Source organism: Lepisosteus platostomus, chromosome 6, assembly GCF_059453375.1.
Source record: "Lepisosteus platostomus isolate fLepPlt1 chromosome 6, fLepPlt1.hap1, whole genome shotgun sequence".
In the NCBI taxonomy this organism is placed as follows: Eukaryota; Metazoa; Chordata; class Actinopteri; order Semionotiformes; family Lepisosteidae; genus Lepisosteus; species Lepisosteus platostomus.
In genome coordinates this window covers 5277141-5292467 of record NC_142616.1, presented here as the reverse complement: position 1 = coordinate 5292467, position 15327 = coordinate 5277141, and the positions used below count along the sequence as shown (strand labels likewise).

Genomic DNA, 15327 nt, shown 5'->3' with positions numbered 1-15327 from the left:
TGACACGTTGATGTATTGTCCCGCTTTCCCCTGTCCTGTTGTGTGTTTATTACTGAGGGTATCTCTGTGATCTCCTCTCTCTCTCAGTTTGTTTCCTGTCTTGTTGTGTGTGTTTATTAGCAGGGGATTTTCAAAATTCGGTGGTAGTATTTTTAAGTGATTCTCCTCCTTTTTTTAAGAACAATATTCTTACTCGTCTTATGATTCTAAAAAGAAAAAAATGGTTTAATTACTTACAACAATTACAAAAGAGTACAGATTGGGCTCTCACACGTAAAAGTTCTAATGTGGAGAACAGCTTTGTCAAGGTGCACAGCAGGTGTCGGCCTGTAGCTGTGATTTTGGCGGTAGTGTAACATAACTGAGCAGTTTCCTGAGTTACAGTCAGCAAGGGTGCCCTCTGCAGGCAGACACTACAGCCAACCTAATAACAAATAGCATCCAAGACTCATCAACCCTGCTCCTTACACTCTATGTGCCAGAACGTAGTTCCCTATTTTTAATTCTTATTCATCACACCATATTCCACATTTCTTGATCTGTGTTTTAATTGTACTTAATTACCATTGCTACATGTATTTGATCGCAATGATTTAATGGTAAACGTATTGATCTGTTTTTAATTCTAATTCTTTCATTCCCTCTACTTGTTCCCTATTCCTTATTTTTGTTCCACATTCCTTATTCCTAATCCATGGTGCGCCAGAGAGCGCTCTAAGATATCTCAACCCCTACCAGTCTGATAATGAGTGGACAAATGACGCAGTGATTTAATAATAATAATAATAATAATAATAATAATAATAATAATAATATATTAATAATGTCAGTATATGGGATTATTGCATTGTTTCCTTGCAGAGGAAAGAACTACATCTGATTATACTGTAGTTCATCTGTGTACCTGAGCTGTGGGACAACAGAGAGAGGAGTGGAGGTGGCTAATTAAAGGCCAGTGGTTTGAAACTGGTAAGAAAAGTAATTAATAATTGCTTACACTTATATTGCACTTTTCTGGACACTCCACTCAAAGCACTTTACAGGTAATGGGGATCCCCTCCACCACCACCAATGTGCATCCCCACCTGGATGATGCGAAGGCAGCCATGGCGCGCCAGAACGCTCACCACACATCAGCTATTAATGGGGAGGAGAGCAGAGTAATGAAGCCAATTCATAGATGGGGATTATTAGGAGGCCATGATTGGTAAAGGCCAATGGGAAATTTGGCCAGGGTGCCGGGGTTACACCCCTACTCTTTACAAGAAATCCCTGGGATTTTAAATGACCATAGAGAGTCAGGACCTTGGTTTTATGTCTCATCTGAAGGTTGGTGCCTGTGTAGAGTATGGTGTCCCCATCACTATACTGGGGCATTAGGATCCACGTGGACCACAGGGTGAGCGCCTCGTTCTGGCCCCACTAACACCTCTCCCAGCAGCAACCTTTAGATCTTCCCAGGAGGTCTCCCAGGTTTTCCAGGAGGTACAACTGGCTTTCATCGCTGGAGTGGGTCTGTACAGAGCCCCACAGAGAAAGCAAGAACATCCAGAAATAAAGCACTGCAGGAGCTTTCACATGTTCACATGCTCCCATTCTTCACAAAAGAAAAACCCAGCTGTCTGTACACCCATAATGGAAATACATGCTAGAAATTACCCCCCAGGATGCCCTGAGTTTGACACAGTCCAGTTCGGATAAGACTGAGAAGTGGGTAGAGATTTGGGTCAAATGAAGTCAAATTTAAGGTTCTACATGATAGTGGGAGAAAGGATGTGTTCACAGCAGTTTAAATGGAATTAGAGCCCTATGAAAGACAAATTGCCTTTGTAGGAGACTTATTGTTCTCAGCAGAGTATAGAAAAGAGTACAGGATTTCAGACGTGTCGAGAGAGAGCTCCTGAAAATTGGTGTACACTCTCCAGGAAGAACCGAATTAGAGCCAGTCCAACGGGAAAATGACCTAGAAGTCGCAAGCACACAGCTGTGACTCCTGCGTCGCAGATAAAGTCCTGATGGGTGAGCATGAATGTAGGAAACAATTGAGCTATTATTATTTTAGAACTTCCTGGGTTGTGCTGGGTTTTCGAACGGAATCTCTTGATGTTGTCGGAAACATTACTGACAGCCCTAGACCTGTGGATACGGGACTAGAGAGTGATCCAGCAGGTTTTCTTATAGCTCTGGCAGCCCGAGGTAGTCCTGCTGTCTGCAGTTCATTCCTGTTAATAATATAATAATAGAAATAATAATAATAATAATAGAAATGAAAGAAATTACCGCAGACGTTACGGACGAGCAGGTTTTAAGAGTTTTGTACGGAGGATGGAATGATAGCAGCTAAATGAATCCAGCAGCATCTTTGAACTCATGTTTTGCTGAAGTCACAAGAACCTGGTTTCGGATTCTTGTAGAAACCCCCCCCCCCAGTCTGGAAACAAACCCAGCTGCTAGGATTTCGCTTGCCATGGTGCACCATGGAACTGAACTTTAGTTTTACCTCCTTTTTTCCAGGGGCTGTGGGGGACGTACAGTAGTTCAGGTTAGTTTAGTTAGTAAGTTTAGTTCATTAGGTTTAATTAGCTGTTCTTTGGAAGCTGTGTTGTTCACTAAAGCTTCCATTCTGCCTCCGCATTCTGAGGTAGATATTATGCAGTGCAACAGTGTCTGAGTTCAGTTCTGAAGCCCCCCTGCAGGAACTCGGTGTCGGTCCATTCGGGCGCAGCTCTGATCTTCGGGATGTCAGTGTAGTGGATAGCTCAGAGACCTGGTTTTCTAAGCATTTTGAATCCGGATCTCCGTTTTAATCCTGTCACTTTCTGTCCCAGCAGTGGCAGTGCCCTCAGTTTCGGTGCCTCTTCCCTGTGTCTGTGTGGGTTTTTTGCCCCGGAGCTCCTGTTTGCTGTGCGCTCAGCCCATTCTAAGGAAGCTCTACCTGGGTTAAGTGGTGAATGGGCAGCACCCAATTGTCCCCTATGTGTGTGTGTCCTGCAAGTGAGGTTGGGTGGGGCTACAGCGTTTTGTCAATTTTCTATACAGCGATGGAGAGAGAACAGCCCCAGACCAGGAGTTTCAGTGCTTGGAATTTTATTGAGCTCAATGGTCAACTGAATAAGAGTACATCTGATCTCTCACAGCAGCAGGCAAAAGCATGTATTGCTAGCGATTTCATCTGTTGTGGCTACAAATATTAGTTATTTCTTGATGTACTGTATCACAATGCTAATGACACAGAACCGACTCCCCAATTTCAAATACATTTTTTTCAACAAAATACTCAAAGTGGACGGCCATGCCCAGCTGTTTTGTCCTGAAATGACAAGATCTAACATTTATTGTTTAATCCATAATTCATAGCTATGGTACACACTTAAAAAAGGTCTGTAAGACTTCTGTCTCCGACTCACTGTTTTATCTTTATTGTATCTCCCAGTCTTATCTTTTGGCATATTCTCACATGCGATTATCTTGTGCAGACGGGCAATCTAATCAGATGGAATCAGATTCTGCAGTTGCAGCAGCAGCAGCCAGTTACACCAGAAGGCGCTCTCCCCTGGATCCCGTAGAACTCCTCAGACTCCACTGTGTTTCTTTATCCAATCCGTGAAGCTGCTGACCCGGGTGTAGACTCCTGGGGAGTTGGGCCTACCACAACCTCTTCCAAAGCTCACAATCCCAGCCTGGATCCAGCTGTCCCCCTTCTTACACACCAGAGGTCCCCCAGAATCACCCTGGAGTGAAATGAGGAATGATGAAGGAATAGTTTCACACGGTGACAATACAGGGCTGTGCTTAGTGTAAATATTTGCAAATCAAAGTGGTGCAACTCCATCATAACGTCAGTAATTTTGCATGTAACTCTCTGTTGCTCAATGGTAATGGCATGCTCACAGTATGCATTTTCCGCAAGTCTTTCAAGACTCATTTTGGAAGAACGCAATAATAATAATAATAAGAAGAAGAAGAAGAAGAAGAAGAAGAAGAAGAAGAAGAAGAATATTCTTACACTTATATAACTCTTTTCTGGACGCTCAGAGCTCTTTACAGGTAATGAGGATCCCCTCCACCCCCACCAGTGTGTCCCCCCACCTGGTTGAAGCTCCAGTCTGCTCACACACAGCAGCTCTCAGTGGGGAGGAGAGTAGAGTGATGAAGCCAGTTCAGAGATGGGGGTTATTAGGAGGCCATGATGGGTAACAATATACTGGGACATTAGGACCCCCACAGCGCCCCCTACTGGCCCCACTAACACCTCTTCCAGCAGCAGCCTCAGCTTTCCCAGGAGTCTCCCATCCAGGTACTGACCAGGCTCACACTGCGGAGCTCCAGTGGGGCTGTCAGTTGTGAGTTGCAGGGTGATATTGCTCCTGGAGAAACTGCTGGTTATAAACTAACTTACTAAAATCGAATTGGATGATTAGTGGCCATAGATCACACACAGATTGCTGTTTTATAGAGGTGAAAGCGTGATCACTTTTGATTTGTAAAGTTATTATTCTGAAATACTTTTCCAAATGTATCCACCATGTATGAGTTGTCTTGAATTTTTGCACCAACTGGTCTAGTTTCTGTCTGCACTGCGGATGGTGAACTTACCAGGCAGGTGTCCTTCTGTCCATCTTCATACCCAGCGCACATCATGTCTTGCCTGATTATCTCACTGTTGTACATGGACTGACAGCACCTGTTGTCTACGATGGGCAGTTGGACTTTCTGCAGAGTGCGAGGGTGTGCCAGTGGTACTGGAGTGACAAAAAGATGGTGACTATTTTCTACAAATCTAAAGACAAGTAGAATGACATGCATTGTTCATTACACTTTATTTCCAACACCTTCCTGGGTATAAAGCATTAGTTTTCTTAATTTATTAAAAAAACATCATGACTGGTTGTCCTCATGTTCAGACACCAGGCCCAACCATCTCAGCTGATGAGCATGCCACAATAAATACCAAAATAAATATTATCAGCAGCACAGATTGTGAGCTTTCCTGTTAAAATAGCTGGCTATCCCTGCTAAAAATAAGGCAGCATACAAACCAAGTGAATTGTTTTTTCTACACCAAAGCACTTTCATCGGGTAGCATTTTATAGGGGATAACACAGTCTAGCACAGTTTGTATAAATTTTTTCATGGCTTATTAGTCTATTGCACGTGCCACTCTCATTACACATGCCATTAAAAATCTCTTTGCATGCCAATAATGACACATGTGCCATGTCAGCTGACCGCTGATCTAGAACAATATACACCATGATGTTGTTGAAGCTGATACGCTCCCTTCTTTCAAGTAAATGACTGGGTGAGATGTCTGAATGAGCTCACAGCAACCAGACAAGAGAGATGTGCAGAATGACCAGCTGTGGACTGTAGTCTTAGTTCCTGAGTCCTTACGAGAAGCACAGGAGCCCTGATCATCATTCTTACCATTCTCTTTAGTCATCCCCCACCCAGTGGCCCAGAACTCTGTGTTCTCTGTGAAGACATCGTTGGGCTTGACGAGCTGGACAGGACTGATGTAACAAGAGAGGGACACCTCGCTGTCCAGCTGCACCAGGGCGATGTTATAGCCGTCTGCTGCTTTCTCGTACTGCTCGTGGAGGACGACCTTCTTAATGCTTTTCTTGACCTCGTGTTTGGTGGGTCGGTCCAGCTTGTACGCCCCCAGCCTCACGAAGGAATGCTCGAGCAAGAAGGAGCTGAAAGAGACAGTCTTATAATAATGATAATAATAATAATAATAACAATGTTCAATTTATACATTGGTACTGTATTAAATATTATAATTAATACATATACAAGAATAATAAATATTATTATTCTGTGTGCTTGGTCGCGGGATCAGGTAATTAGTATCCAGAGTAAATATTAACAATTGCAATGCCAATAATACTGCTTGGAGACACATTTTGACCAAAGAACTGTTTGGCTCTGTCATTTCCGGGACACGTTGAGACGGGGCAAGAGTTTTAATGCTTGATTTTAATTCAGACCAATGATCAAAACCAGATTAAACTGATATAGCTGCCTCTTTTCTTACACTGTCCTCTGTTTTTTATACAGAAGGATTAGTTTGGGAGAATCGCAGAAAAATGGCTAAATTGAACAGGCTAATTAGTGGAATGGACTGTTCTAATCAGATAGGACCCTGTCTGAGCACACCTGAACAGGCTGAGAACTTAATCGGTTTTGAACAATGAGTAGGAAAAGAATAAAAGGTGTTTTTACAGCTTTTCCCGGAGACGTGGCAAGGCAGATAGGGATTTCAGGACACACTCACGGTTTGAAGCACTGTGCTGCAGTGAGAACCCACTGCTCACTGATCAGGGATCCACCACAGAATGTGGCATCGTTGTGGTTCACCTGGATCTGGATATAGACCTGCCAGGGCCACTCTCCCTCCTCCGCATCCTGACCGCCCACGATACAGGACACTTGAGAGACACAGAGGAGTTCATACAGAACAGGCTTGAGATGAGTCATCCAGGACCACTGTCCCTCCTTCACACCCTGACTCACTGTAGAGCTCCTGGACAGGAGAGCTGGACACTGGAGAGAGACAGAGGGGTTCATACAGAACAGTCTTGAGATCAGTCATCCAGGATCACTGTCCCTTCTTCACACCCTGACTGACCCTTACAGAGCTCCTGGACAGAGAAGTGCTCAATTCATCTCACCAACCTCTAATCCTGAAAAAAGCTAGCAAACTATCTTAAGATACATGGGGGCAGTTCTTATTGTGACCTTTACTGTGCTCTAACCATGACTTCCCCATTCTTTACTACACTTTACTGTGCTTTTACCATGAGCTCAGACCTCCCCTTTCACTCTTTGATCTCCTTTACTCCAACAAAGCCGAATGACTTCAGCTGGGAATCGGACAAGAACGGGTCCAGCACTGACCTACTGAGGCTACAAGATGATGAGACAAGATCAGTACACCAGTGGCTCTGAAACTCTTAATCTGCCTCGTTTCTGTGTCGTCTTTATGTGACTAAGAGCACCAGTAGTTTAACATGTGTAGATGTGTTGGCACACTTCCTCTCAGCTCTGTGATTGAGGTTTTGTTATGATTAAGTTTCGGTTTGATCAAGAATGCAACAGTCGAAAGATTTTTTGCTTGTGATTTCTCACAGTGCATTGAGCCTAAATCCGAGGGAAAAGGAAGAACAGTTTAAGTGAGCAATCGGCGGCATGTTGTCTTCTTACCTTCTGTTGTGTCCAGGATCAGGCTGCACAATAGCAGCTGCAGTTCTCAGTCTTCATTGGTGTTGTATATATGTATAGACTGTCCACAAACTGTCACTGCATAGGCTACGTATGCTTATACAACAGTTCATCTGCACATTTATTTTACATTTACATTTTCAATTTCTGATTCGTCTCTTACCTTCTTCCTTGTTCAGGATAAAGATCCCAAAAAACACCAGCAGAAAAAACATCTTCATTTTCCCAGCCTCTCACTGGACACTTAGTGGACTGGCCCTGCTCACCTAATGTTGGAAACTGGACACAGAGGAGAGTCTCTTTTAAACAACTGAGCAGAGACAGCAGAAATGCACATACACCTGCCTTCATATAGCTCACAGTGCTGTAAACTCGCAGACCACAAACATACAGGGGGTTACGAACTGACTCAATAACTGCGCACCAGAGATGTAATGTCCTGATTAAGGAACCATTTGACTTACTAGTCAGAGTAAATCAGATATCCGCTTTGATAAGCTTGCTACTTACTCTCAGTGAACTTGACTGCAATCTTGGGAGAGCTCAAATGTAATAGACTGATTTCTCATTTGTCACTTTTCACTGTTGTAAATTAATTTGCGCTATCCGGATTTCAGGCCAAGACAGATTGTGCAAGAGATCATGTTGCTCCTATCCTGGAGTCCTTGCACTGGCTTCCTAACAGGTTTCAAAATCCTCCTGCTTGCCTATAAGGCTCTGCATGGCTTGGCACCTCAGTACCTGTTTGACTTATTGCCTTGTTGGCTTCCTGATTCTGGTCTCCTGTTTGTACTGCGATCTCCTCTACACTCTATGGGTAACAAGGCCTTCTCTTCCTGCACCCCAAAGCGCCTGGATTCTATCCCAAATGCTTCCCTGAGCCATTTTACATCCAGACTCAAAACTGTTCTTCTTCAGAACGGCTTTCATTTAATTGGAAACCCTTGTTTTTAATTATACTAATTCTCTCCCCTCCTTGAAATTTTTTTTCTTACTGTAAAGCTCCTTGAGAAGTTACTTTTAAAGGTGCTACATAAAATAAAGTTTGTTCATTATTATAAGTTTATTAATATTATTATTACACTGGGCCAATGAACCCCAGTCAAAGTAAAAGATTTTCACTGCTTTTTCATTAGAAAGACTGGAAAACCAGGGCTTTGAGACTTTTTCAGCTTGCCCCTCACTGATTGTTACCAGATGGCTCTTCGTATGCACGCGGTTTCATTTTTGCAACGCAGACTTGTCTTGTCCAGTTATTAACCCAGCCTGAACAATTTTATTAGCAAAGTTTCTTCTCTGAGCTGGAGCTGTTGAGAGACTGGGATGGGAGAGGGTGCATGCAGGTATCACCTGTTACCTGTGCGTGGAGTTTCATTTACGTGACGCAGAGAACTGTGTGTGCGTGTGTGTGTGTGCATCCGTTTCTACGGGCATGTGTGTGTGTTTAAGCTTCTCAGGGGGTTTTGTGCAAACCAGAGATCTAATGAGCTGATTAATTAGCTGTATGACTGTGCTATGCCATCAACTTACCCTCAATGAAGTTGACTGAAATCTAGTTATGTGCAAGTGAAGTCTTTCAGTTCATGACTGCCAAAAAAGACTGAGAAGGACTGAAAACACATTTCGGGATGATTTGTGTGAAAGTGACTTTGAAATCTTGGGTGCAGCACAGTCAAATTTATGTCTTTAGCAGAGTAGAGGAGTAGGATTAGAGTAATAGGTTGTTTCTATTTATTACAATATGGGTTGCTTTGTAATGTAGTGTCTATATTGTGTGGTGTTGTCTGTTGTACCAGGTTGTCTGCTGTACTGTGGACATCCTGAGAGATCAGCATGAGTAAGACTTCCAATGTCCATGTGCATTTGTCAATAAACTCCTCTACTCTCTAGTCTCTAGCAGGCTGTTGAGATCTGGGTATACAGTAATTCTGTTCTAGGAAGGTGAGCTCTGTCTCACCTAGCAGTCTGTGTGGGTCTTAATGCCCTAGTGTGGTGACACTATACTTTAAAAACTATACTGTCTAATCCTGTCCTGTGGATGAGAAATTAAACCGAGGTCCTGACTCTCCATGGTCCTTAAAAGTCGCAGGGTGTTTTTCGAAAAGAGTAGGGGTGTTACCCAGGTGTCCTGGCCAAATTTCCCCCTGGTCTTTACCTATCATGGCCTCCTAATAATCCCCATCTCTGAACTGGCTTCATCACTCTGCTCTCCTTCCCACTGAGAGCTGCTGTGTGTGAGCAGACTGGAGCATCATCTAGATGGTGGGACACACTGGTGGTGTAGGGTTCCCAGTTCCCCATGTACCTCTTTACATTACCCCATTATTGTAAAGAGCTCTGTGTGGAGTGTCCAGAAAAAGGTATTAATAATTATTTATTATTACAGTTCATGAGGAATCTGAAGTAGGAGTGGACCAGGACTTTTCCTCAGTGTGTGGTGTGAGGAGAAGGAAGGAAGGTTTTTATAAGTGTTCTCACAAGAGTACTCTTAAGAAGACACAAGAAGAGAGACACAAGACTTTGCAGTAGAGCAGGGCTCTGTTACGATCCCTGCCTCCCGGCAACGGAGGAGGCAGAAGTAGGCGTAGCCCCTATCCGTACTTCACCTATCAGTTTTCCCATTCACCACCACACCCCCGTCTCATCCTCCTTCAACACCTGTCCTTCCCTACCTCTTTGCTCAGTATTGGTTTTCCCTTTCGAGCTTCCTGGTTGCGCTACTTCTACTCTGTGTTCGTCTTGGCTTTCGGTTTGCGGTTTTTCCCTTGGACTTCGGCTTTTCGGATCTCGGCTTGGATTGGTTACTTTCGCTCTGTTTTGGATCACTGGCTACCCCTGGATTCTCGGATTGCTCTACGGACTACGACTTCGGATTACGCTTCGGCTTCGGTACTCGTTCCCTTTCGGATATCTGGCTTCCCCTGGACTCTCGGCTCGTTCCTACGATTACGGTTCGGATTACGACTTGGTTTTGTTCGCTCCTGCAAGTGGGTTCACTCACTGGTTCGGTCCCTATTACCGAACCCATAACAGAATATTTAGCCTTTTTACATGGACCCAGCGGAGCAAGAGGAGATTCGCTCGGCTTTGGATCAGCACGGACAAGCCTTAGTCCAGCTCCAGGCTTCTGTCCAACAGATCTCTGCGCACCTGTCTGCAATGCCGCCCATCGGCAATCGAGGAAGCAACGCTGGAGCTGCCGCTTCGGCTCCGCCTCCGCCAGCTCCTACACCTGCCCCTCGACCTCTTCCACTAACTCCACCTGACAGGTTTGACGGCAACCCTACGAAATGTCGGGGCTTCTTAGCACAGTGTGCGCTGGTTCTCAGGCTTCATCCGGAGACTTTTTTTTCTCCTCGGGACAAGATCGCCTTCATAGTTTCACGGCTAACCGGCCGCGCTTTGGAATGGGCTACTGCTCTGCTTGATCGCGGGGCTCCTGAAATTCAGGATTATGATCTTTTTTTAGGAAAATTTAAGGGGGTTTTTTGTCGTCCCATAGTTGGCCAAGACTCTGCCTTCCGCCTCTCCTCCATCCACCAAGGCCGCCAGTCTGTACATGATTATGCTATAGATTTTCGAGTAGCAGCAGCAGAGACCCACTGGGACGATGAGGTCCTTATTTTTCTTTTCCGTCAAGGACTCAGTGAAGAAATTAAGGACCATCTGGTAAATATGCCGCAATTGGGCAATACCTTGGAGGAAGTTATTTCACAGGTATTGCAATTAGAACTCAGAATTCGTCATAGGAGTGCTGAGAGATCTCGGTCCCCTATACTAGAGGCTCCTCGGCTATCACCTTTCAGATCTGCCGACTCAGAACAACCTATGGAAATAGCCCGCACCCGGGTAACCCCTAAAGAACGAGAGAGGCGCCAACGAGAGGGTCGCTGCCTGTACTGTGGGAAATTTGGACACTTTAAAGCGGCCTGCCCTGCTGCATACTCATCCTTGAGGCGCCGCCCACCTTCTCAGAATCCTAAGGTGAGTGAGAATACTCAATTCCCTCAGCTTTCCTCAGGATTTTTTATTTGTTCTACACTATTCTGGGGTAATGAAAGGAGACCTCTTCTTGCTTTTATAGACTCAGGGGCGGCGGGTAACTTTATAGACGCCGCCGTCGCTCGAGCTTGGAAACTACCCTTGACCCTGGTGTCTACTCCTCTTCGTGTCCAGTCTATTGATGGCTCCCCCGTATCTCCAGGACTTATTAGGTGGCAAACGGAAATTATAAGCCTGCAGATAGGCGCCACCCATGTGGAAGACATCTGGTTTTATCTCCTTGAGACCCCAACACATCCTCTGGTGCTAGGCTTTCCTTGGCTACAGCAGCATGACCCACACATTTCTTGGTCCCGTAAAGAGATTGTAGCTTGGGGACCCAGATGTATTAGAAAATGCTGTCGCCTACCAGTGAAGATTGCACTCATGGCGACGTCCCCTTCAGGGGTTCCTACCATACCCCCTCAATACTCTGATCTACAGGAAGCCTTTAATGAGCAGGAGGCCTTGGCCCTCCCCCCCCCATCGACCTTCCGATTGTGCAATTGACCTTTTGCCTGGTACTATCCCTCCCAAAGGTCGTATTTTTCCACTCTCCAATTCTGAGTCTGAGGCCCTGAAAGTCTATATACGAGACTCTCTGAAGGCTGGGCTTATACGTCCATCCACTTCACCAGCATGTGCCAGTTTTTTTTTTGTGGAAAAGAAGGATGGTGGGCTCTGTCCCTGCATCGACTACCGTGGCCTCAATGAGATCACCATCAAGAATCAGTACCCTTTGCCTCTAATTCCAGCAGCACTTGAGTCTGTGCATGGAGCCAAGATCTTTACAAAACTGGATTTACGAGGGGCCTATAACCTAATCCGCATTCGGGAAGGGGATGAATGGAAGATGGCATTTATGATAACCCATGGACATTACGAATATTTGGTCATGCCCTTTGGTTTGGTTAATGCTCCAGCAGTGTTTCAATCTTTTATTAATGACATCTTTCGTGATCTCCTACAAAGATTTGTCTTGGTTTATCTAGATGACATATTAATTTTTTCTGATTCCTTCCAGGATCATGTTCTCCATGTCAGAGAAGTACTCTCCCGGCTCATTAAGAATAAACTATATGTCAAACTAGAGAAGTGTACCTTCCATGCTTCGAGGATTCACTTTTTAGGGTACGTCATCTCGCCGGAGGGGGTGGAAATGGATTCGCGTAAAGTCTCGGCGATTACTGATTGGCCCACTCCCAAGAATCTCAAACACATTCAACGATTTCTCGGCTTTGCTAACTTTTACAGGAAGTTTATTCAAAACTTCAGCTCGGTGGTCACTCCCATAACCTCTTTGACCCGTAAAGGACCTAAACAAGGCAAATGGACCCCTCAAGCCGAAGAAGCATTTCAGCATCTGAAACACCTGTTCACTACAGCCCCCATCCTAAAACACCCTGATCCAACTTTGCCCTTTGTGGTCGAAGTGGATGCTTCTGGCCATGGTGTGGGTGCTGTTCTCTCCCAACGTCATGGAGAAAAACAGATTCTTCATCCCTGTGCCTTCTTCTCTAAGAAGTTATCCCCTGCCCAAATGAACTACGACGTCGGTAACCGTGAGCTCTTGGCCATTAAGCTGGCATTGGAGGAATGGAGGCACTGGTTAGAGGGTGCTCATCACCCTTTTTTAATTTACACTGATCATAAAAACCTGGAGTATCTGCAGTCGGCCAAACGTCTTTGTCCTCGCCAGGCTAGGTGGTCCCTTTTTTTTTCCAGATTTAATTTCTTGATCACCTACACTCCAGGTTCCAAGAACATCAAGGCAGACGCCCTTTCACGGATCCACGACCCCCCTGAGGCCGAATTGATTCCAGAACCCATCATCCCGTCTGGTAAGTTCCTGGCAGCGGTAAGATGGGACATTGAGGTAATTGTCCAACGAGCCTTGGTAGGGCAGACGGTACCTCCTCAGTGCCCTCAGGACAAGTTATTTGTCTCTAATTCCGTCAGATCGGCAGTTTTACAATGGGGACACGACTCCCGCTTCGCCGGACACCCTGGATTCCACCGTACCTTGGATTTCATCTCCAGAGACTTCTGGTGGCCAACTATGGCCAAGGATGTCAAGGAGTATGTCCAGGCCTGTTCTATCTGCTCCCAAATGAAGTCTTCCCAGATGAGGGCAGCGGGCCTTCTTCAACCCCTACCCATTCCGGACCGTCCTTGGACCCACCTCTCAGTAGATTTTGTTACTGACCTTCCACCCAGCCATGGACACACGACTATTATGGTGGTGGTAGACCGTTTTTCCAAATCTGTTCATTTTATTCCCCTACCATCTTTACCCACAGCTCGAGAACTAGCAGAATTGTTTGTACAACATATCTTCCGACTCCATGGCATCCCTAAGGATATTGTTTCTGATAGGGGCCCTCAGTTTGTCTCCCGATTTTGGAGGGCCTTCTGTAAGTCACTGGGCGCCTCAGTCTCACTTACCTCAGCTTATCACCCTCAGGCCAACAGTCAGACAGAACGAATGAATCAGGAACTGCTGACCTATTTACGGACTTATATCTCCTCTACCCATGATAATTGGGTGTCCTTGCTTCCATGGGCAGAGTATGCACACAATTCTTTGTATACCACATCTGCTGGCATGTCTCCCTTTAAGTGTGCCTTAGGTTATCAGCCTCCTCTTATCCCTGACTCCCATCCCAACACAGAGGTACCTTCGGTTCAGGACTACATCTCTAACCTGAAGACCTTCTGGAGGAAGGCCAAAGCCACCCTTCTTCGCACCTCAGCTCAGCAGAAGAAGGTGACTGATCGGCGCCGTTGTATCCCACCCAGATTTCGACGTGGTCAGTTTGTTTGGTTATCTACTCGTAACCTTCCTCTTAAGCAACCTTCTGGCAAGCTTGCTCCCAGGTAAATTGGTCCTTTTCGTGTCCTCGCCCAGATCACCCCTGTAACTTAGCGACTGGCCTTGCCTCCTACCCTTCGGATCCACCCTACTTTCCATGTTTCCCACCTTAAACCCTTTCACAGATCCACCTTGTCTAAACCGCAAAAAAAAACCCCACCGCCTCAAGTAATTGATGGACTCCCTGCTTACACGGTCAATAAAATCCTGGATTCCCGATGGTCTCGTGGATCCCTACAATATCTCGTCGATTGGGAAGGCTACGGTCCGGAGGAGCGCTCGTGGGTTTCGGAGAAGGATATTCTGGACCCCAACCTCATCCAAGACTTCCACCTCAACTTCCCTGATTGTCCCGCTAGGGCGTCAGGAGCCGCCCGTAGAGGGGGGGGTAATGTTACTATCCCTGCCTCCCGGCAACGGAAGAGGCAGAAGTAGGCGTAGCCCCTATCCATAGTTCACCTATCAGTTTTCCCATTCACCACCACACCCCCGTCTCATCCTACTTAAACACCTGTCTTTCCCTACCTCTTTGCTCAGTATTGGTTTTCCCTTTCGAGCTTCCTGGTTGCGCTACTTCTACTCTGTGTTCGTCTTGGCTTTCGGTTTGCGGTTTTTCCCTTGGACTTCGGCTTTTCGGATCTCGGCTTGGATTGGTTACTTTCGCTCTGTTTTGGATCACTGGCTACCCCTGGATTCTCGGATTGCTCTACTTACTATGACTTCGGATCACGCTTCGGCTTCGGTACTCGTTCCCTTTCGGATATCTGGCTTCCCCTGGACTCTCGGCTCGTTCCTACGATTATGGTTTGCTTTCGGATTACGACTTGGTTTTGTTCGCTCCTGCAAGTGGGTTCACTCACTGGTTCGGTCCCTATTACCGAACCCATAACAGGCTCATCTTCACTGGCTTCCCTAGGTCACTAGCGTCCACGAGGCTGACAAGATGCCTTCACAGTCACATGTCTGACACTGAGGAGGAAATTATGCCTGTAGCATAATTATAGTTCATGAGAAATCTGAAGTAGGAGTGGACCAGGCCTTTTCCTCAGTGTGTGGTGTGAGGAGAAGGAAGGAAGGTTTTTATAAGTGTTTTCACAAGACTACTCTAAAGAAGACACAAGAAGAGAGACACAAGACTTTGCAGTAGAGCAGGGCTCATCTTCGCTGGCTTCCCTAGGAGGAGGAAA

General features: G+C 45.7%; 1 protein-coding gene across 4 annotated transcripts; it reads right to left on the bottom strand.

Annotated features, from left to right (window-relative positions):
* Nucleotides 1-3390: 3390 nt before the first annotated feature.
* On the bottom strand, nucleotides 3391-7952 carry LOC148659714 (serine protease 27-like). Of its 4 annotated transcripts, none has more exons than XM_088637541.1 (6): nucleotides 7738-7952; nucleotides 7391-7506; nucleotides 6281-6434; nucleotides 5428-5699; nucleotides 4597-4742; nucleotides 3391-3731 (listed from the first exon to the last, which is right to left on the bottom strand). In XM_088637541.1, exons 2-6 carry the CDS (start codon nucleotides 7446-7448, stop codon nucleotides 3573-3575), a joined length of 789 nt encoding a protein of 262 aa, XP_088493667.1. In that variant the 5' UTR covers nucleotides 7449-7506; nucleotides 7738-7952; the 3' UTR covers nucleotides 3391-3572. The 4 variants fall into 4 exon arrangements, with proteins under 4 accessions (XP_088493667.1, XP_088493669.1, XP_088493666.1 ...); XM_088637543.1 differs by lacking the exon at nucleotides 7738-7952 and adding an exon at nucleotides 6520-6549 and having other exon boundaries at nucleotides 7391-7614; XM_088637540.1 differs by lacking the exon at nucleotides 7738-7952 and having other exon boundaries at nucleotides 7391-7613.
* Nucleotides 7953-15327: the final 7375 nt, after the last annotated feature.